Below are 22,180 nucleotides of genomic sequence, written 5' to 3' on the forward strand. Positions count from 1 at the left end.
TGGCTCCACAGCGTACATCTGGTGAGCTTTCGGCACTGCTTCAGGAATGTTACACGAAGAAAGTAGACAGTTACTCTACTAACGCTGTAACTTACGAAGTCCCGTCCAAAACTGAGATTGAGGAGGCTCCTAAACATCTATTTGCTTATTGAAAACTGTATGAATGGCATGGTAAAATTTCTATGCTCGACTCACTGTAGGATGGCGACGGTAATGAAATGAGTGCTAGGGCAGAACATTATATTACACTTCTGGTTTTGTGGTGTTAACAGTTCTTGCTTACAACCTCGCAATAGTGGTCTGAGGATCAGTTGAAAACAGTCTACAAGCACTACTTATAATCGTAAGTCCACCTGTTGACATTTCAGCTCAACCTCATGAAAAATTCTGTACTTAATGCAATACTGTTTTGATCAATAAACCATTGCCGTATGGTTTTGAGTCTAAATCACTTTCCTTCTCTATTCTCATTACTTTACTGCCTTTGCGAATGTTTTCCCGCTATTTTACTTCATTTCAATGGCAAAATAAAAAATGAGCCAGAAGCAGAAGTTGATCCACAAAGAGAAAGTTTAATTAAACAATTTAAAAGTAATCATGTAACATTTTTAAAGCAACTAAAGCCTACATTGATTTTAAAGGTAGAAGAATAGTAGATATAAAAGATCAGTAAATGGTTATGATGCTGTTACTAAACAGTACACAGAAAAAGAGTATGTTACAAAACCTGATTATACAAATATTTCAATGCAGTTGAATAACTATGTCAGCAAAATGGATTTCAATCAACTTAATACAACTAATCTAACTAATTACATTACAAGAAGAGAAATAGAAAAAGCTTTTTCAGATTACCTCTCAAAACCAGGCTTAACTCCATTTCTAAGTGGGTTAAGTAATATTAAAGATAAAGTATATGATAAAACAGATAACTGAATTTCCTTTTATGACTGGTGGTGAATAAAACTGCACAATTTCACTGAGTATGATTTTATTCTAAAAAAAGTTGTTGTTTCTGGTAAGAATATAAACAGAGGTCTAAAAATTAATGATTTTGTTTTTTTGATGAGTGTTTTGACAAACTTTACAAAATAATTCCTGAATACAGTGAATCAATTTTGTAACTGTAAGATAGAGTCTCTTAAAACTGTTTCAGTTGATTTAAAAGTAATTGTAATTGGTACAGTAATTTAATTATTTTATGTCAATAAAGATTCATAATCATATTTACTCTTTGAAGTGTAAAAATTTTACTGAAAGACATTATCATCTTACATTAACAACAAAAATGGATTACAAAAAACTGAAGGTATTTGCTAAATTTATAAAACTAAAAAAAGTAAATTTGTTACAAAAACATTGTATTTAATGAATTAAATACATTCATAGAAAAGAGCTAAGTCCTAAAGGACATATTTGTGGAGGAATTATTAATTAATTACATAAACCAATGGGAAAATAAATTGAAAAGGAAAAATTTAGATTCTTTTGGAAATACTGACTTTATGGCTAGCTGATTTACCTGACATGAATTCTGGAAAATTAAAAGGAATTTCAAAAATAAATAAGGGATTAAATACTTATTAACTGTTATAGACGTTTCTTGAGAATTTGGTATGGCTATTTCACCTACAGGTAAAGCAGGTAAAAACGCCTTTGAAGAAGTATTTAGATACAGAAAATATAAAAAAGTTTAAAACAGATAATGGGAAAGAATTGTATAATACAGAATTTCAAGAATTAATGAAAATGTAACAATAATCATTATTCAACTTTTATTCAATTAAAATCATCTGTTGAACGATTTAATAGAACATTAGAAGAAAAAGTGTGGAAAAAATTTGCTCTTCAAGGAACTTACAAATGGGTGGACTTAGTTTCTAAGTGAATTGATTAATATAACAACACAAAACATTCAACAATAAAAATGAAGCTGAAAAATAAAAACAAAGAAAATTAAAAATACTTGCATAAAAATTTTGGTAGATACTAACAGTAACTATAAAATTGACAATAGAGCAAGAATAAGTAAACTAAAAGCTGTTTTTGAAAAACGACATACTGCCAACTGGTTAACAGAAATTTTTGAAAATGATGATGTTATTCATTCTAATACAATTACATATTAATTGGAAAATCAGAAAGGTGAACAAACAAAAAGCAATTTTCATGAACAAAAACTACTCAAAACGAATTTTCCTGATGTTTATAGTGTTGAAAAGGTTTCAGGTAAGAAAGGTATTAAAATACATGGTAAATGTTTGAAAATTCATACAATAGTTCTGTAAATAAATGTACTTTTTTAAATTTAAATAAAATTTTATATATTAATGAAGTTAGTTACTGAAGATTTAAACATGTTTGATATTGAATATAATTTTCATTATGCATAGTCTTTTATTATTGAAGATATTTAGATATTGAAATGATGGTCAACAAAAAATGATTTAATATTGGAATTAATTGAAAATTATAATTAATGGAAATCGATAGATTTAAAAGAAAATGTTTTATTCGATTTGTATAAAAATTGTTATAAATGTTATTTGAAATTTATTAAAAAAGTACTTGGAAATTTAGTTTTTTTAATTCTAAGAAATGCTTGTTGTATTAGTTATATCCTATGGTTGCTCTCGTAAATATACATTCAAACTACAGCAATAATTTCCATGACAAATACTTCTTAGAGTTTCTTTCATTCATTGATGTAAATGTACTGAATTTTGGACATAAATGATTCTTTAAAATTTCCAAAAATTCTTCACAATTCGTATTTCCATTTCTGATAACATTTAATCATGGTTGTAAATTGTTAAACTGTGCTCGAATGACATAATAATCATAATTATAATCATACAATCTTAAAATAACAAAAACAGGTCGTAAATTTTGTCATGTAATTGAGGAACAACATGAAGTAAGAGCCTATTTATTTTTGTATTTCTTTTGTTTACTACTTCCAAAACAATATTAGCTGTTTCTGTTAAATTTTGTATTTGTTTCCCATGCAATTTAGTGATTTCTTAATTTCTTGTACATATTTTTCCTAATTGCTCTATACAGTAATTTTTGTTATTTGTCTGCTCTTTATATAAGGTTATTACTTCTTTTCTAATTTTATATTCTGCGTGTTTTCGAATGGATGGTAAAACTTCTTCATAAAACCACTCTTGAAAATTTTTTGCAAATGGTATTTGTGACCTCTTAACTAAAGCATATAAACCACTGTGTGCTGGACCGAGACTCGAACTCGGAACTTTTGCCTTTCGCGGGCAAGTGCTTTACCAACTGAGCTACCCAAGCACGACTCACGCCCCGTCCTCACAGCTTTACTTCTGCCAGTAGCTCGTCTCCTACCTTCCAAACATTACAGAAGCTCTCCTGCGAACCGTGCAGAACTAGCACTCCTGACAGAAAGGATACTGTGGAGACATGGCTTAGCCACAGCCTAGGGGATGTTTCCAGAATGACATTTTCACTCTGCAGCGGAGTGTGCGCTGATATGAAACTTCCTGGCAGATTAAAACTGTGTGCCAGACTGAGACTCGAACTCGGGACCTTTGCCTTTCACAGGCAAGTGCTCTACCAACTGAGCTACCCAAGCACGACTCACACCGCGTCCTCACAGCTTTACTTCTGCCAGTACCTCATCTCCTACCTTCCAAGCTTTACAGAAGCTCTCCTGTGAACTGTTCAGAACTAGTTTACTAAAAGAAATATATTTTTGTCCATTACTTTGAATAGAATGAATACCTCATGTATCTATTGCTAATTCTTTAATAAACAAATGAACATTATAATACAAACTGGAACATATTTAGGATTTTGATAATTAAGATTGCAATCTTGCTGTGCAGCTCCTTTTTATTTTCCTGTTAAGTGATCATGATCTCTTGCTTTTTTCCCATTAGAAAATTCTTTTTCACAATGAAACAAGTTTGTAAATTTATAAAGCTCATTTCATCGTCTTTAGTCATTATAATTGGAATATTTTGTCCATATATTTTACTACTATCTCTAGATTCTTGCTTTAACATTTCAAGGAAATTTTTTGCTGAATCTTTACCAGCACACACAGCAGATCTTTTATAATAACCATTAGAATATTTAACGTAGTAACTAAATGAAATTGGTAGATGTGTTTGGTATTTGTTAATATAAGCTTTCATGATTTGGCTGACAAGTGTTAACATCTTTCAAATCTGCATAAAGTACGGAAGTTAGCTTTCATGAATAATTATAACTTTAAAATTAAATTTCTTTACCTTTAAAACGCTTACTTAGTTTTACTTCTTTATGTTTTTTGCAGTTGTTCTCATGGTTGTCTAATTTTTTATATGATTAAAAATTTCTTAGACATCTATCACAAGGATACATTTTATGACCATTTTTAGTTGATAATGAACTAATTAATCTACATAGATCTTTTATCCAACAATAATGTGAATTTTTTAAGCTGTAATTAAAAGAAGATTAACATATTTTTCTTGTTTATTTATTGTATGGTGCAGAGGATGTACGATAAATGTTTCTTCTTCATTATCACTTTCATTTGTAAACATTAAATGAAGTATTTAATCTCCTTTCAAATTTTTGAATATCAGTTAATTGAACTGGAAAATTGATTTTCTCTGTTTCAAACATTTCATCTAATATTAATTCAACATTTTTGTAATTATTAGCTCTATATACATGATTATTTGCTGGATGTAAAGCTGATTTCATTTTTAAAAAAATATTTTTTATTTCTGTTTTTACATTAATTACCACTTTTTATTTTTCATTCATTTTGGTAAATCGATATAAGAAGAATCAGTAATTGGTTTGTGTCTATTAACACTCCTTTGTAACCTATTTATATAAAGTAAAGGGCATCCAGATTTTTCCTTTACCTTTATTCTATTTCAGTTAATAGTTTTTCACTGATCTTTCATAATACTATTCAAAATCATTTGTTCTCAAGAATATTATTTGCTTTAAAGTTACGTTCCACCTTGTCTTTTTTTAATATCAACAAAATTTCATATTAGCTTTAATCCCTCTTCCTTGTATATTCTTTAATGTATTCCTTAATTTGATTGAAAAATCTTGTTGCTCAGTATTATAATCATTATTATTGATTACATAAGTTATTATTCTTGATATAAAAGCATACGTTTTTCTATAAAATCCTTTAGGTGATTTAAAAAAGTCATCTTCACCTAGTAAAGTGTAGCCTGAAGAACGTATGAATAGTTTTTTGTTTAATTTCTTCATATTTGCCTTCTAGAAGCTTTTGAAAATAATTCTCATTATCGACAATATGCATAAGATCGATTAACTGTTGGTTTTTAAGATTTGAAAAATATTTTAAATATTTTGTTTTACAGATTTTACAAATACCATTTGAAGATTTTATACTGAAATTGTTAGAGCTGTTAGTAATTTTATCTTCCATTCTTTTCATAAAAGCTATTAATTGTTATAAGATCAGATTTATATTTTAATTTTTTCATTTAACAGATTTCATGAAGTTCTTTTAAGGCTATTACATTCAATTCACTATCGTTAATGTTGTTATTATTATTGACAATAGTATTTAGAATGAGATCGATTAATTGTTCTTTGCTAAATTTGGAGTAGTTCTTTAAATTTTTTGTTTTGCAAAGTGATCGAAGTTCTTTTATAGTTTCGTATATAAATTATCAGTTCTTAATTTCTTTCATATTAAAATAATCAATAAATCCCAATAGATCTTGCCTAGTTAAATTGAATAGCCATATTCTTAGCAATAATTTTCTAAATCATTATAACATAAATCATGTTTTTCTGCACAATAATTTTCTAAGTTTTGAAGTAGCTCAACTGTGGAGTACGTTTTGTTTTGCTTTTATTTATGTGGAAAAATGTAGGTTTCTAAAAATTCAATGTGTCTTTAAGTTTTTTATTTAAATTTCAATCGATGATACACAGGGTGTTACAAAAAGGTACGGCCAAACTTTCAGGAAATATTCCTCACACACAAAGAAAGAAATTATGTTATGTGGAGATGTGTCCGGAAACGCTTACTTTTCATATTAGAGCTCATTTTATTACTTCTCTTCAAATCACATTAATCCCGGAATGGAAACACACAGCAACAGAACGTACCAGCGTGACTTCAAACACTTTGTTACAGGAAATGTTCAAAATGTCCTCCGTTAGCGAGGATACATGCATCCACCCTCCATTGCATGGAATCCCTGATGCGCTGATGCAGCCCTGCAGAATGGCGTATTGTATCACAGCCATCCACAATACGAGCACAAAGAGTCTCTACATTTGGTATCGGGGTTGCGTAGACAAGAGCTTTCAAATGCCCCCATAAATGAAAGTCAAGAGTGTTGAGGTCAGGAGAGGGTGGAGGCAATGGAATTGGTCTGCCTCTACCAATCCATCAGTCACCGAATTTGTTGTTGAGAAGCGTACGAACACTTCAACTGAAATGTGCAGGAGCTCCATCGTGCATGAACCACATGTTGTGTCATACTTGTAAAGGCACATGTTCTAGCAGCACAGGTAGAGTATCCCGTATGAAATCGTGATAACGTGCGGCATTGTGCGTAAGTGGAAGAACATGGTGCCCAATCAAGACATCACCAACATTGTCTGCCCAAACGTTCACAGAAAATCTGTGTTGATGACGTGATTGCACAATTGCGTGCAGATTCTCGTCAGCCCACACATGTTGATTGTCAAAATTTACAATTTGATCACGTTGGAACGAAGCCTCATCCGTAAAGAGAACATTTGCACTGATATGAGGATTGACACATTGTTGGATGAACCATTCACAGAAGTGTACCCGTGGAGGCCAATCAGCTGCTTATAGTGCCTGCACACGCTGTACATGTTACGGAAACAACTGGTTCTCCTGTAGCACTCTCCATAGAGTGACGTGGTCAACGTTACCTTGTGCAGCAGCAACTTCTCTGACGCTGACATTAGGGTTATCGTCAACTGCACGAAGAATTACCTCGTCCATTGCAGGTGTTCTCGTCGTTCTAGGTCTTCCCCAGTCGCGAGTCATAGACTGGAATGTTCCGTGCTCCCTAAGACGCCGATCAATTGCTTCGAACGTCTTCCTGTCGGGACACCTTCATTCTGGAAATCTGTCTAGATACAAACATACCGCGCCACTGCTATTGCCCCGTGCTAATACATACATCAAATGGGCATCTGCCAACTCCGCATTTGTATACAATGCACTGACTGCAAAACCACGTTCGTGATGAGCACTAACCTGTTGATGCTACGTACTGATGTGCTTGATGCTAGTACTGTAGAGCAATGAGTCGCATGTCAACACAAGCACCGAAGTCAACATTACCTTCCTTCAATTGGGCCAACTGGCGGTGAATCGAGGAAGTAGAGTACATACTGACGAAACTAAAATGAGCTCTAACATGGAAATTAAGTGTTTCCGGATACATGTCCACATAACGTATTTTCTTTATTTGTGTGTGAGGAATGTTTCCTGAAAGTTTGGCTGTACCTTTTTGTAACACCCTGTAGATAGGCGAGGTTCGACGGAGTTTATTTATAAAGAGAAAAGTTTATTATATTTTAATATTTTTAATAAATAAAATTTGGGTCAACATTATAAATAAACGCTATGTTGGAGAACTTCTTCATAAAGAAACAAATTTTTAGAGTTTTTAATTTTTAATTACATGAAATTTTCGTTTGTATTTACAGATAGATGAGGTTTGGCGGATCTTATTTATAAAAAAAAAAAAAATTATTAGATTTCTAAAAACTGAGAATTTCATTTGTAGGTATACATAAATTTTGCTTGGGGGATGCAACAAAGCTAAATTTTGGATTATATTACGGAATTTCGAAAAAACATGCTCTTTAGTCCAGAACTGGCACAGATATATTAGTCACAACTGTTACAGTTCCTTTAATAACAATGATAGGACCATTGATAGCCAAACTGAATTTCATCCATGGCATGATGCCTGTTTCAAGTAGATATTTGCCTAGATGAGAGCATATCTGGACACGACAATAAAAGATGTGGTTAATCTGAGCAGGTGATCGTTCTGTCCAGTGTAATCGTAACTGATGATTTCGTTGGGTCAACATGACACACTTAGGTGTCATCTGTTGTAGAGAACCATGTTCAATTATGAGTGCACTGTATTATATGCTATTATATGCTATCTTGCTTTACAGAGCAGGCAAGCCTACAAACTGAATGTTGTACTATAAGGGGTGGACGTCCAGAAGTTTCTCACCTGCTGGTGTTTTCGCCATTAAGCAGCCACTTTTCATAGGTGCTCATGATAGTAGCACATGAAAAGACGACCAGCCTTCGAGATGCTGATCACCAGACACTGGGCAATAGCAGTTGTATCAATCTGTCCTTTGGAAATTCAGTTGTGTAATTTGATTTGCCCATAGGTCCGCTGGAGTCATGCCCCAATTGCCTCTGCTCCTCCTGTATACTTTCCTTGCCCCATCTTTTACCGACAGTTCCACCAGACGACATTCAAGTGTGTGGTAGGCTGTTGCCATAATGCTTTGGCTCATCAGTGTTTACAGGGTGAATCACCTAAAACTCTCACCTCAAATTTTGAGAAAATGGTCAATGCTATTGATGTATGGGTTTCACAGAATGAGTTGGCGGTCAGTGGTTCATATTGATACCCAGTAAACAGATTGTATTAATACTTAGAAAGTTTAAGTTTATGCAAACATTCATTCATTTAAATGAAACAATGTCTAATGCCGTTAATAAACTAAATGTAGGGTAAATGAGAATGTCAGTGGTGTTTGCTGCAAACTCGTAGTGGGAGTCGTTTATGAGACATCTCATTTTGAAAGATTGCCACATCAATACTTGAACAATATCTGTTGTACAACACATTAAATAACGACACAGCTGCATACTCTAGTTATGTGGATTCTTATGAATAACAAGACAACTGACCATCACAAGCTGCTGGGTAGTGTGGCCGAGAGGTTCTAGGCGCTTCAGTCTGGAACCGCGCGACCGCTACGGTCGCAGGTTCGAATCCTGCCTCGGGCATGAATGTGTGTGATGTCCTTAAGTTAGTTAGGTTTAAGTAGTTCTAAGTTCTAGGGGACTGATGACCTCAGATGTTAAGTCCCATAGTGCTCAGAGCCATTTGAACCATCACAAGCTTCGTACAAAATTACCACAGGCAGCGGCAATATACGCTTCCAGTCTAGTATGGAACGACTGCTGCACACATTCTAGCATTTTAACAGAGATGTCAAAGCAGGCTGCAGTAACATGTCGTTGCTTATCGTCGGGTATAATTGGTGTGTCCTTGACTCCTCAGAAAATATTTACAGGCGTCAAATCCAAGGTACGGGTCCTCTGCGTCCAATCCAGCCATTTGGAAACAATTCGTGAAGATATGCCATTGTACTTCGTGCTATGTACTGGACAGCCGTCTGTTGGTACTACAGGTCCTTCCTTATCTGCAAAGGAACGTCTTCGGGGAGCTGATATGTTAGGAGGCTGCAATACTTGTGAGCATTCAGTGTTCCATCTATGAAAAATGGTCCTGTGAGCTGATGGTCTACTATCCCACACCACACATTCACACTTAGGGTCGCTGAAGGTCCAGCTGACAAAGCCAACAGGGATTGTCAACAAACCAATAGGGCGTGTTTCAGCGGTTTACTTGGCCATGATTGGTAAATTCGGCTCCATCACTAAACAAGATACATAGTTCAGTGTAAACTTAGACTTCCGCGGCCATTGTCCCATTCATTAAAATTTTTCTGGGTTTGTCACCGCATTGTCAATATATATAAAACTACCAACGTTTCGGTCCCTGTGTTTTTGTTTACTGCTGAATGAGAAAACTTTGTTTCATATATACCTGCAGAAATGGCTGCTATCTAATTCTGATAGGTTGGTTCAAATGGCTCTGAGCACTATGGGACTTAACTGCTGAGTTCATCAGTCCCCTATAACTTAGAGCTACTTAAACCAAACTGACCTAAGGACATCACACACATCCATGCCCGAGGCAGGACTCGAGCCTGCGACCGTAGCGGTCGCGCGGTTCCAGACTGTAGCGCCTAGAACAGCCCGACCACCCCGGCCGTCTCTGATAGGTTGTTTAAGATGAAGGGGAGGGAGGTTAGAAGTCTTTATTGGTGTTTTTATTATTTCTTTTCATTGGTGGAAACCCGACTTTTCCACCAATGATCTGCAGTTTGCAGTCTGCTCCGATATCTCCGCTGAAATACTAGTATGTTTGCAGCAGTCGTTCCACACCAGACCGGAAGCGTGTGTTGCCGCTGCCGATGATCATTTTGGACAGAACCTGTGATGGTCAGTTGTCTTCTTACCAGTAAAATCACACTTAACTAGTGTATGTAATTGTGTTGTTCAAATGGTTCAAATGGCTCTGAGCACTATGGGACTCAACTGCTGTGGTCATCAGTCCCCTAGAACTTAGAACTAATTAAACCTAACTAACCTAAGGACATCACACACATCCATGCCCGAGGCAGGATTCGAACCTGCGACCGTAGCAGCAACGCGGCTCCGGACTGGAGCGCCTAAAACCGCACGACCACCGAGGCCAGCAATTGTGTTGTTCTTTATGTGTGCTACCGCAGGTACTTTACAAGCATCGGTATGGAAAGTTCTCAAAATAAGATGCCTCGTAAACAACTTGCACTAGTATCCAGCAACAAACACCACTGACCTTCTAATTTATCCTACTTTTAGTTTGTTAATGTCGATAGGAATTGTTCTGTTTAGTGCACAAACTTACCCTTTCTAAGTATTATTACAATCAGTTTATTGGTTAACAATACGAGCCCCTGGCTACGGATCCACTCTGTGAAAACCGCACGTCAACAGGAGTTTCCAATTCTGCAATATTTGTGGTGCAAGTTTTAGGTGACTCACCCTGACGACAGGTTTACGCGTCACATGTCTGGTGAGTGGCTTACCGTTACTGTTCGCATTACCTGCATTCCAGTAAGGCGTTTCTAGTACTGTGCTACTGTGCTGGATGGAGCTGTGGCCTACGACGCCAGTGGGCTGAGTCCCCGTCGTGCTCGTGCGTGCAGGTGGTTCCATAGCGTGGACGGCCGGAGCGCGCCCGTGCCGCTGCCGGGACAGAACCGCGTGCGCCAGGTGGGCGGCAGCCTCTACGTGGACGGCGCGCTGCTGAGGGACTCTGGCCGCTACGTCTGCGTCGTCAACAACTCGGTGGGCGCCGAGCGCGCCTCCACCGCGCTGCTCGTCACCAGTGAGTACCACAGCCCACTCGCCGCCGCGCTGCGAGTAGACCTGCTGCGCCACGGGTTGCCAGTTTCTCTCTTTAGTATTACCAGCCGTTTCGGCAGTCTGATGTAGCCCTCCGCGATTACTTGTCCTGTGCCAACCTCTCCATCTAAAACTGTGCTGACGACACTACAGAACTAAAATGCCAACATATATGTTATGGTGTGGTGTCTGTTCTGACAACACACACACACAGACAGACATAATATGTAAAGACGAGGCAGCCAATGATCTCTTCAAACCACATACACATCAGGCTCGAACTAGTACAGGAATCGGCGAGATACCACGAGTAATGAGATAAGTGGGTAAGGGACACTACACTTGTAGTGTGCGAATAAGTTGAGAATTTGGGTCCGACAGTAGGCTTGCAAGAGTAGTCCGTGCAGTTTCAGTGTGTCTGGCTGGCTCAGTAGTCAGAACATCAGCCTAGTAACCAGGATACATGGGTTAGAACACTAGTCTGGCACAAACTTTCAACTTTCCGCATTGATTTCAATGAATGCCCACTCGCAGCCAAGGTAATTACTTTGTGTAAAATAGCTACATACTTAAGCCACGAGAACTCGAGCCTTTAAAAGTAAATCCGCTGGTAAATAGCTGGTAATAATCGTGGGACAAATAAAATCGCCAGACAGCCACTAATAAAAATAATTATAAAAAACAATTGTTTCTTATTACTTAATTTTTGTGACTTAATCTTTGCCATATATCTGAGATTCGCAAAATATCTCATAACGTTACATCATTACACAAAAATGTTTGACAATAAAAACATGCATTTTTTGTATTAAGATTTTTTTGTCTTGCACGGAATTGTCACATATGCCACTGGGTTCTTCAGCATCTGGGACTTCACTTTCATTGGTAAATCAATTTAAAACTTGCTGTAGAGCCTAAGACAAGATTTTGGATTCTACTCCTAGGTACATCTTCCAGCCATGCGAAAATTCTTTCTTCTGTATCCACCTATAAAAATACAAAATAACATTATTTTACTCATATCATATATACGTAGCCACCGTAAATAATAAAAAAACGAAATAAACTAAGATCAATACACATAAAATGACATTTTGAAAATTTGAAAAGCGAAATATACACTTACGTCGACACTCGTGAGATGAGCTAAATGCCCAAGCAACTGACCTCTGCGAGCGACTCACGCATACTGACACAATGACAACAGTTTGTGCACGTCAGGGGACATATGAAACCTAGCTACTGACCGAACGAGAACCTTGTAGACACTGTTGACAAAATGCCGAATGTTTTAAAATTTCTGTGAGAAAAATGCTCATAGCACGACTGCTCGCGGGTTAATTACACTGACTGACAAGAGAAAAGTGAAGCACCCAGAAAGGGAAGGGGATATGAAATGAAATTTCGTGCATTGGGAAGGTATACCATGTTATATCAGTCATTATAAAATCGAGTCAAATTTACAAAGAAGTTGAAACTTCCAGGCAGATTAAAACTGTGTACCGAACCGAGACTCGAACTCGGGACCTTTGCATTTCGCGGGCAAGTGCTCTACCAACTGAGCTACCCAAGCACGACTCATGCCCCGTCCTTACAACTTTACTTATGCCAGTACCTGGAAACATCCCCCAGGCTGTGGCTAAGCCTCGTCTCCCCAATATCCTTTTTTTCAGGAGTGCTAGTTCTGGAAGGTTCGCAGGAGAGCTTCTGTAAAATAATTGCAGAAGTTATTCAAACCTTATAAACCTAGTGGGGACGACTGTATTGCTCTCTACCAAATCTAATGAAATGATCTAAAATGAATCTTTGGAAAACTTTCAAAACAGAAAAAGTCCCAGGAGTATGGAAGGTGACCTCGATACATCCACTATATAAGCAAGACAATACACGACACGTTAACAGCAAGAGAGGAATTTCTTTGCAACCACCTGCATGCAACATATTTTCCAAGTTTGTACGAAACAGAGTAGAAACAAAAAGTAGTGAGTACTTTGGGTGAATATCAAAGTGGTTTTGTCAAGGCCAGATCATGTCCTGCACAAATATTTAATCAGAAGTTAATTATTTTCCACAGATTACTGAATTCAAAAGGTCATATTCTTAAAGCACCATTATAATGACTCAGCTGTTGGCCGAGTGGAGCGATACTGGTAATTCTTAGACTCTTGCTGTAGACAATGATTGGTGCATTTCATTTGATAGTTTCCTGTTTTAGGATTTTTAGCAGTGGACATAGAGTGAGAGTTATTCTCTTCAGCAATGCGTAAAGTGCAGAGGCCTGTTGGTGTAGCACATGTGCTTTCTCCGTGGTTGCAGCGCCGCTATCAGCATACATGGTGCCACAGCAGCAGACGGTGGACGTGGGCCGGACAGCACAGCTCAACTGCTCCACTGAGGGTCATCCTCAGCTGGCCATCTCTTGGCTCAAGGATGGCCAGCCGCTACACACCTCTGGCAGGATCAAGCTGGTCACCCCACAGGTAAGGACAAGTGGACCTCTGTCACGACCCTCCCACCTGCCTCCCAGCCAACACCTCCACTCTGCAAGTTGCTCTAATGTGGATCTTATATCCAGTCCTCGTGAACCGTATCTCCATCACAGTCTCAACCACATCCTGCTGCAATACCTAAACCCTAAGAATGCAATATGACAGATACTCAACACCAACCACACACATTAACTCCTCACTTAGATAATCTCATCAAAAATATCTGGACACCTAGCAGGAGCCATCCATCATCTTCATCGTGGCTTGAATCGTGCTGGAAACACGTTCAATAAGGCGAATGAAAATCTGAAGAGAAATGGCAATAAGTTTCTCCTGAATAGCAGGTAATAGCGTTGGACGCTGGGGTGTGGAGTGAACTCCACTTTCTAACTCGTACCAAATGTTTTCCATTAGGTTCAGGTCGGGACTGTGGGCAGGCCAGTCCATTCCAAGAATGTTATTGTCCACTAGAGTTGTCTCGCAGATGCTGCTTTATACCAGGGTGCACTATCATACTGATACAAACAACCGTCGTCTCAGAACTATAATTCTTTTATATGTTGAACACTATGCTGTAAAATGTGTTCGTATCCTTCCCATTTACTGTCTTCTTAAGCACACCATATTATAACCACGAAAAACACCGCCATACCATAATAACACCTCCCCCATACTTCACTATTGGTACTACGCATGATGACAGCTAACGTTCCCGAGGCATTCCCCAAAATCAAACCCTTGCATTGGAATGTGGCAGGGTACAGTGTGGTTCATCATTCTACATCACTCGTTTCCAATCATCGACGTCTAGCGCCCAGTCTGTTTACACCACTCCAAGTGTAAGCTAACATTGGCTACAGGAATGTGTGGCATATGAGGAGCTGCTCAACCATTGCACCCCATATTTCCTACACATAGTCTTGGTTCTAGCTGGGCTGCTGGTGGTACTTGGGATTCACGAGAGATTCCTTCTCCTGATCACATGCGATTTTTACAACCATCCACCACAATGCTCGATGTCCCCCAACCCTCAGTACATGAGGTCTGCTTGATTTTGGTTTTGCTTCTCATTCCTAATTCACAATCACATCACCAGCATTCAGCGTGGGCAGCTATAGAACACTTGAAATTTCTCTGATGGACAGTGGCTAGTGGATGTTTGAGGCCATGAGCTATCCTGAAGAAGCCTTCTACTGTTATCGCTTCTCTACTGACAAAAAAAGTACTTCCCAGCTGTGTTTATACTGGTGGATCCATCTCTCATAACACACAGTCATCATTTCTGAGTTACATATGGGTGTACTAATACTTTTCGTCACTAGTGTATGTTTGTCTTCTATTTCTCTGTTTTTGACTGCATTAGTAGTGGGACAGCAGGAGCATCAGGGCGTTTTGTTAGTGCATGTTGCCTTCATCATGAGCAAGTAAGCACTAAGGGGGAAACCCATTGTCCCCTTCTGATTGACAGGTCCTTAACCTATTGTTTTGCTAATAGGATGAAGACCCCTTGGGGATAATACATCCTTTTGATTGACAGATCCTTAACCTATTGTTCCCCCACCTCTCCCTCTTCCCTTCCCAACCCCTCAGGAAACCTCCAACCCTCTCGCCTACCCCTCAGTGATACAAGTATACTTTCAGGCCTGAGTTATTCGAATAGCCTCCTCTCACTCTATCAGTTTGATTGACTACTTAATTAAACTGATCAATTAATTAACCTCTCCCCCTATCGTAGCCCCCCCCCCAACAACCCTCCCCTCTCCCTCTCCCCAACCTGGACATGGGGGGCTGTGTGGTGGAGAAGAGGGATCTCATGACAGGAAATTCAATTACATAGCAGAGGGTATACTGTTTATTTATAAAAAATTCAGTTTACAGGAGATGGATTTCTCTTGCTCATAATTTTCTGCTGTTTGGAAAGATGCAGGTCTTGTAAAGAAGTAATTAAATCAATCGCTTTTTTTTATTCCGATTGTGTAAAGAATAATGTTATGAAACACCCACCAGACGTAATTATGCTGTTAAAAACCGTTCGCTCGTGAAGCATGCGCCGTCCACTAGACAGCACAGAATGCCACCTGTGCAGGCCTCCCAGTGTCGGGGTAGACCAGCGAGAGCCTCAGACGCGGCCGCCACATACAGGTGTCAACTAGGGCCCCGCAACTGACAGACCAGATGTCACATAAATCCTCGAACAAAAGCATCCGAGAAATTCTTGTCGTAACATGTGCTCTTTCTCTATTTCTCTTTGTGTCCTTCCGGGCCTGCACACGCCTTCAGTCGCAGTCGGACCGAATCACAAAGAAAGCAGATTTACCCGGTAAACGCCTGTGGAATGCCGACGCATGCGAGAACTCTGTCCTTCCAAGGCAAATGGCTGATTGGGAATCGTTGCAGAAATACTGCTTAAGTCAATAAATAGTTAATTTCTGATGACACCATCGTGATGTAGGGGATGTGAGGCGAGTGCAATAGCTCACAGCTTCCAGTCCCAGCCAGTCTCTGGAAGACGAAGAACCATGAAGCATCACCAGAAGTCGAAATCCTCATCTGCCTCTTCATTACAGAAGATGAGTAAACGTAAGTAATCATTGCTTGTCATTGCTACTATTACTGCATATAGCAGTTCCCTTTCTTTGGTCATTTCTGTCATTGTTTGTGGATTCTTATTGTTTTTTCTTCTTTTTCTTTGATCAGCGACTTCTAGGGTGTCTGGATCACCAGCAGCCACCATCGCCTCGTCAGGACTTGCAGCGAACTCTGGCCTGTGTGGATTAGCAGTGGTAATAGCACTGTGGCCTCCAGTAGCCCACATAGCCCACCTCCTGCAACAAGACAACGAGCTGCTGTTGTCCGTCCTACTCATTAATTTAGACACCCAGAAATTCCCTGACTCTCAGAAGAACTCTGCAGGAGGCCCTACACCACGAACAATTATTGTAGGTCCATCCAGTCGTGACAAAATTAATGTCCTCGTGACGCTGCTAACATGCTTCGATGGAGTCCGGTTTGAACATGTTTGCGCATTTTCAAAACCACTGTTTCAACCCAAGTATCAGCTATTACAGGAGATATTGCACGGTGTAAGAGGCATTACATACACGCCATTCACTGGAACCGTTGATATCCCCCCACCGAAAAAGTTAGCCGGCCGAAGTGGCCGTGCGGTTAAAGGCGCTGCAGTCTGGAACCGCAAGACCGCTACGGTCGCAGGTTCGAATCCTGCCTCGGGCATGGATGTTTGTGATGTCCTTAGGTTAGTAAGGTTTAACTCGTTCTAAGTTCTAGGGGACTAATGACCTCAGCAGTTGAGTCCCATAGTGCTCAGAGCCATTTTTTCGAAAAAGTAAAGTCGAACACTGTATTTATATTTGACAATGTTGCTATGGAAAACCAAGACCAAATTCGAAAACATTTCAGTTTCGGTTGTCATATGGGTGCTGATATATTTTATCTAAGCCATTCCAGAATACCGAAACAGTTGATCAGGGATAATGCAAGCCTCATTATAGCCTTCAAATAGGAGAATCTGAATTTAAAACCTACGTACCACGCACATTTAGGAACTGACATGTAGATCAATGACTTTGTAAAGATATGTGCCGATTGTGGAATCATTCACAGTATGGATTTCTCGTTATTGGTAGAACAAGACAACTGAATGATGGTGGGTACAGGCGAAAGTTCCAAGAGTTTCCGTATATATAGTCCGGTAAGAGAGGTGAATACATCAGTATACGCTGCACCATGGACAAATTAGCGCGCACGTCTAGCTCTTAACCCAAGAGAATGGATGTACGAGTGCATAGACAGAACACTCGCTTGTACATGGATGCGGAAGCTCAGGTTATCGTGCATAAAGTTGGAGGTATGCGGAGGGAGCTAGAGACGTATTACCGGACTCTTCTGAGAATGATCAATCCATTAAATGAACTAGCTAATGAAATCGTAAATAAAGTAACCGACAACTGAAAAGGTCGAGCCTATTAAGGGGAAAATAGATGTAGAGGCCCTTATTGTTGAGTAGGGGGACCAGGCACATAATAAGAGGAGGAAGAGCGGACATATAAAGCATCACGCTGCAGAGACGTCTGATTAGTATACACCGAGGAGTCGACGAAGCAGAAAGTCATTGAGGCGCGGAAAACAGTTCGAAAGAAATTACTGTTAGGGCATATGAATAGACAGCAAATATTGAGAGAGGCCCTTAAGCCGGTTGCTGAATCTCTCAGGCAGCTCTCAGCAAAAACAAAACCATACGATAACGATGGTGCTGGCATTGATGAATTCATTATCCGTCACGCCCCTGGACAGATAGATAGGACATACGGGACTAACAGGGGAAGACTGCAGATGTTCGGTATGCAAGGTAAAAAACTGAATACAGATTGGTAATAGACGGTTTGAGAGAACATCCAGCTTAATAAATCTTGTTTTCCTAAGATCCATGAAAAAACCCAAAAATTACTCAGTTAATGATGGAGAAATGTACCGTGAAATACTGTATTTGGCTGCAGTACATAAGATCGCGAGAAGCCTGAGCAGCAAGAAATACAGAACCATTAGAAAACAAATACTTGAACGCGAAAACAACAGCAGCAGTGCGATGGTATTGACATTGAGCATAAAGCAGTGAACAATCGAATCCCGCAGTGTATATATTATGACGACCCAAACGAGCTAATTGATCGATCACTTTTGCTCATGGCATTAGCTGCTGCTGGTAGTACAGCTCATTCGAATAAGGTTGTTCCAGTAATCTCTGGCCTTAGAGAGAGAGAGGTATCATCGAATAAGTATGGAGACACTAGTTCGAGATCTGCACAAAGCAGCATGCAAAACATACCCTCGTAGGCATGTTACGATTAAATGTTTCGATAACTTATGGCAGACTGATCTTGTAGATATGAGAGAATATTCACATGAGAATAATGGAATCAAATATATTTTAATGGCTATTGGTACATACTCTAAATTTTCCTGAGCGTTACCTGTTAAAGCAAAACAGTGAGAAATGTCCCGATGTGTTTCAGCGTTTGCTGTAGACAGAAACGAAACGATGCCAGGGCAATTTCCAAACTGATCACGGTGGAGATTTTTACAATAGGTATTTGAAGACCGTGATGCAGCGGTATGGAATACACCACTACTCAAAATTCACCCACCTTAAGGCGAGTATCGTGGAACGTCTGAATACAACAATGAAAGCTCAATGTGAATGCGTTTTAATCTTCGCGGCTCACACAAATGGACAGATATCCTCCCGTAAATAACTGCTCAGTATAATAGAACCAAGCATAGTACAATAAAAATGAGACCAATCGATGTCCGTGAGAATGGGCTCATGGATACGGAGTACTATCGCATTAAAATGTTGGATCCGCGTAAACAGAACTTTAATGCAGGCGATGTGGTACGTATCTGAAAACACAAGACGGTATTTCAGAAATCATACTTAGCGAACCAGCCAACAGAGATGTTTACAATTTCCAAAGTAGAAAGAACAAATCCTAGAACTTACGTCTTGAATGATAGTAAAGGTGAAGAAACTGCAGATCGTTTCTCACCAACGAAATGAAGAAGGGCTCTGAACCGGATGTGTTTCTCGTGGAGATAGTCCTCCCACCTGCCTTCAAGTCAATAGAGCACTAGTTAAATGGCTTGGTTTTCGTGCAGCAATAAACAGCTAGACTGACGCTTATGATTTGCTGTATAATAGGGTACATAGACCAGGAGTTGCACAGTAGCATAACATGCGTGCTGGGAGACGCATTAGAGGTGGTATTTTAGACAAACTGCCAGTGGAATTACACATAACGGGATATAACTCACATTCCGGGATATAACTACTGTGGATCTGGAACAAAGCTTCAAAAACCTTTGGCGCTGGGTGATAAGGAGATTAATCTGTTCGACGAAGCGTGTAGGGAACACGACATTCCATACGCTACAAATAAAGATCTCCCAAATCGTCACATTTCAGATAGGATTTTAGCTGATAAGGGTAAGGCGGTACCTAGAAGCAGGCCGGGGTGGCCGAGCGGTTCTAGGCGCTACAGTCTGGAATCGCGCGACCACTACGGTCACAGGTTCGAATCCTGCCTCAGGCATGGATGAGTGTGATGTCCTTAGGTTAGTTAGGTTTAAGTAGTTCTAAGTTCTAGGGGGCTGATGACCTCAGATGTTAAGTCCCATAGTGCTCAGAGCCATTTGAACCATTCTTTTTTTTTATTTGATACCCAGAAGAAAGGACATTGGTAGATGCCAATTGCAGCATTTCTAATTGATAAAACCATGCGTGGAAAAATTAAGCTGGGATTAGGAGTGATGAATCTCAAGCGAGTTATTAATGTTGCAGGTCGCGCACTGAAGAAGAAGAAGACAACGATGAAGAAGAAGAGGGGGTGTTTGAAGAACTGTTTCCTGACAGTGGTGTATGCAGCTAATGTGCTATGAAGTAGAAAGGTGCGAGAAGAAGAAGAAGAGGATCGGTTAAAGCAACTCGAGTTCTACCAGTACAACAGACATCAGGTTTTCTTCCATTCCTCATCCCAGCCCTCTCTGCTCTCTCGGCGGTCGAGTCCCACGCTTCTGGTGCTGCGGCTGTTGCTCTGTTGCTCGAATAGTCAAGGACGCCCACAACTTCCAAGCGCAGTTAGAAGAAGCAAGAAGACATAACCACACGATAGAAGCAGCCACCGGAAAAGGACTATACTTGAAACCATAGGGAAAGGGCTTAGTGTATTCATAAATAAAAAGAATACCCATTAGCAGTCCTACCAGATCGACCACTCACAAACACTGATCTTCTTAAGTTTGTTAAAAAAAAAATCAGCATTCCAAGATTGCATGGTGTGTTCATGCAGGATACGTTATCGAAGACTATGTGGAAAGCTGGTGAACGTGGTATTGTGAATTTAGATGTCGCTGGAGATCCTGGGACCAACAGGGTTCATATGTTGTGAAAAATTCAGATACCGTATACTATTTCGACTCATTTGGTGACCTGTAAGCGCCAGAAGAATTTGTACGATACTTCACTCGCAGAAGACGTGTGTTCTACAATTTTTGGAGCTATTAGGACTTTAAGACATACCTCTGCGGACGTCTATGCATCATGTTTCTCTTAACGTTTACAAAAAACAAGAAGGATATATGAGGAAGAGCTTTAAACATTCCTTCATCAGTTGACGTTCAGATGCAAATTACTTCCCACCAATCGATTTGAGCATTGGTGAATGTAGTATTGCATTGATTGGACTGGAGACGTACATCATCATCCAAAATATCAGCGAGACTAAAAACAAACTGGATCTCCTTATTAATGGTGAAAAATACGTTGTGGAAATAGAATCTTGTGCATACGATATCGACAATTCAAACGATGTCTTAAAACAGCCTGGAAAAGGTATTGAGCTACTTGCAAGTATTAATATACTTAAATCTGAAATAAGGACTGTGAATGCAACGATTGAATTTAACCAGAAAGGTTCAATAGGGCACCTACTGGTTTTCAGAAAAGGACAGGTTTTGTAGAAGGATCCTAATAAATTTTACAAGTCAGATCAGACTGTAGACATACGTATTGCCCGTCAGCAAAGTGCGAGTCGAGTGTAACATCGCAACGAACTCCTATCTCAGCGACAGTCTGATTCATATTATTTACGGATTTTTCCCCTCAGCTGCAAGGGGGTGTAAAGTTGTTGAGATTCCCACCAGTACAATATACCTTCCAGTGGCAGTATAGACATGGGACTACTTGGAGTTGCGTATTGTGGACTTGATTTTCATTGCTAGGAAATCATTGTATGATTACATCTAAGGCAGGATCGCCGTACTGTATAAAACCAGTGCACAGCAATCCACAGCACGTCACTTCGCTGCCGAACCTGAAAGTGATAACACTAGCGAACTACGAGTTAAATCAGTTGACTTGAAACCTCACAATGACTTCCTCGCTCAATATAACCAGTCCAGCAGCGTATGATGAGCGAATTATACGTCAGGAATACTTCTCACATAAGCGTTACGCTTCAACCACCATTAACAAGAATGATGAAATTAGGATTATCATCTGGCATCAAGATGCGTTGACGCTTCCATGCAAGAGTTGCATAATTTGGAGTGATCATTCAATAAAACCGAAGGCAGCGCCACAGTGGGATCCCAGCTTCCTCGTAACGCTGTAGTCTTCCTGGTTCAAGAGATACGCTATTAAATCAATGGGTCTAAGATAGACCGTACACTCAATGTCGGCATAACATCAACCATTAAAACATAGTCTCTGTATCACCCACAGATTTGAATGATTTGGAAAGTACGGGATGGTTCATAGACGATCCGACGGATAGAACAGTAGCAGAATACAAACGATTTACTGCATGCATACCTCTAAAAATGCTTA

The 22,180-nt window shown here is 39.3% G+C and overlaps 1 protein-coding gene across 1 annotated transcript in view; it reads left to right on the forward strand.

The window, feature by feature from the left end:
- The window catches only part of LOC124594675 (Down syndrome cell adhesion molecule-like protein Dscam2), a 175,880-nt gene that overhangs the window by 18,771 nt on the left and 134,929 nt on the right, over positions 1–22,180 (forward strand). The window contains exons 2-3 of the mRNA XM_047133043.1: positions 11,089–11,345; positions 13,604–13,767. Of these exons, the coding sequence (XP_046988999.1) occupies positions 11,089–11,345; positions 13,604–13,767 (421 nt within the window). The remainder of the gene's footprint in view (positions 1–11,088; positions 11,346–13,603; positions 13,768–22,180) is intronic.

This window comes from Schistocerca americana, chromosome 2, assembly GCF_021461395.2.
Source record: "Schistocerca americana isolate TAMUIC-IGC-003095 chromosome 2, iqSchAmer2.1, whole genome shotgun sequence".
In the NCBI taxonomy this organism is placed as follows: domain Eukaryota; kingdom Metazoa; phylum Arthropoda; class Insecta; order Orthoptera; family Acrididae; genus Schistocerca; species Schistocerca americana.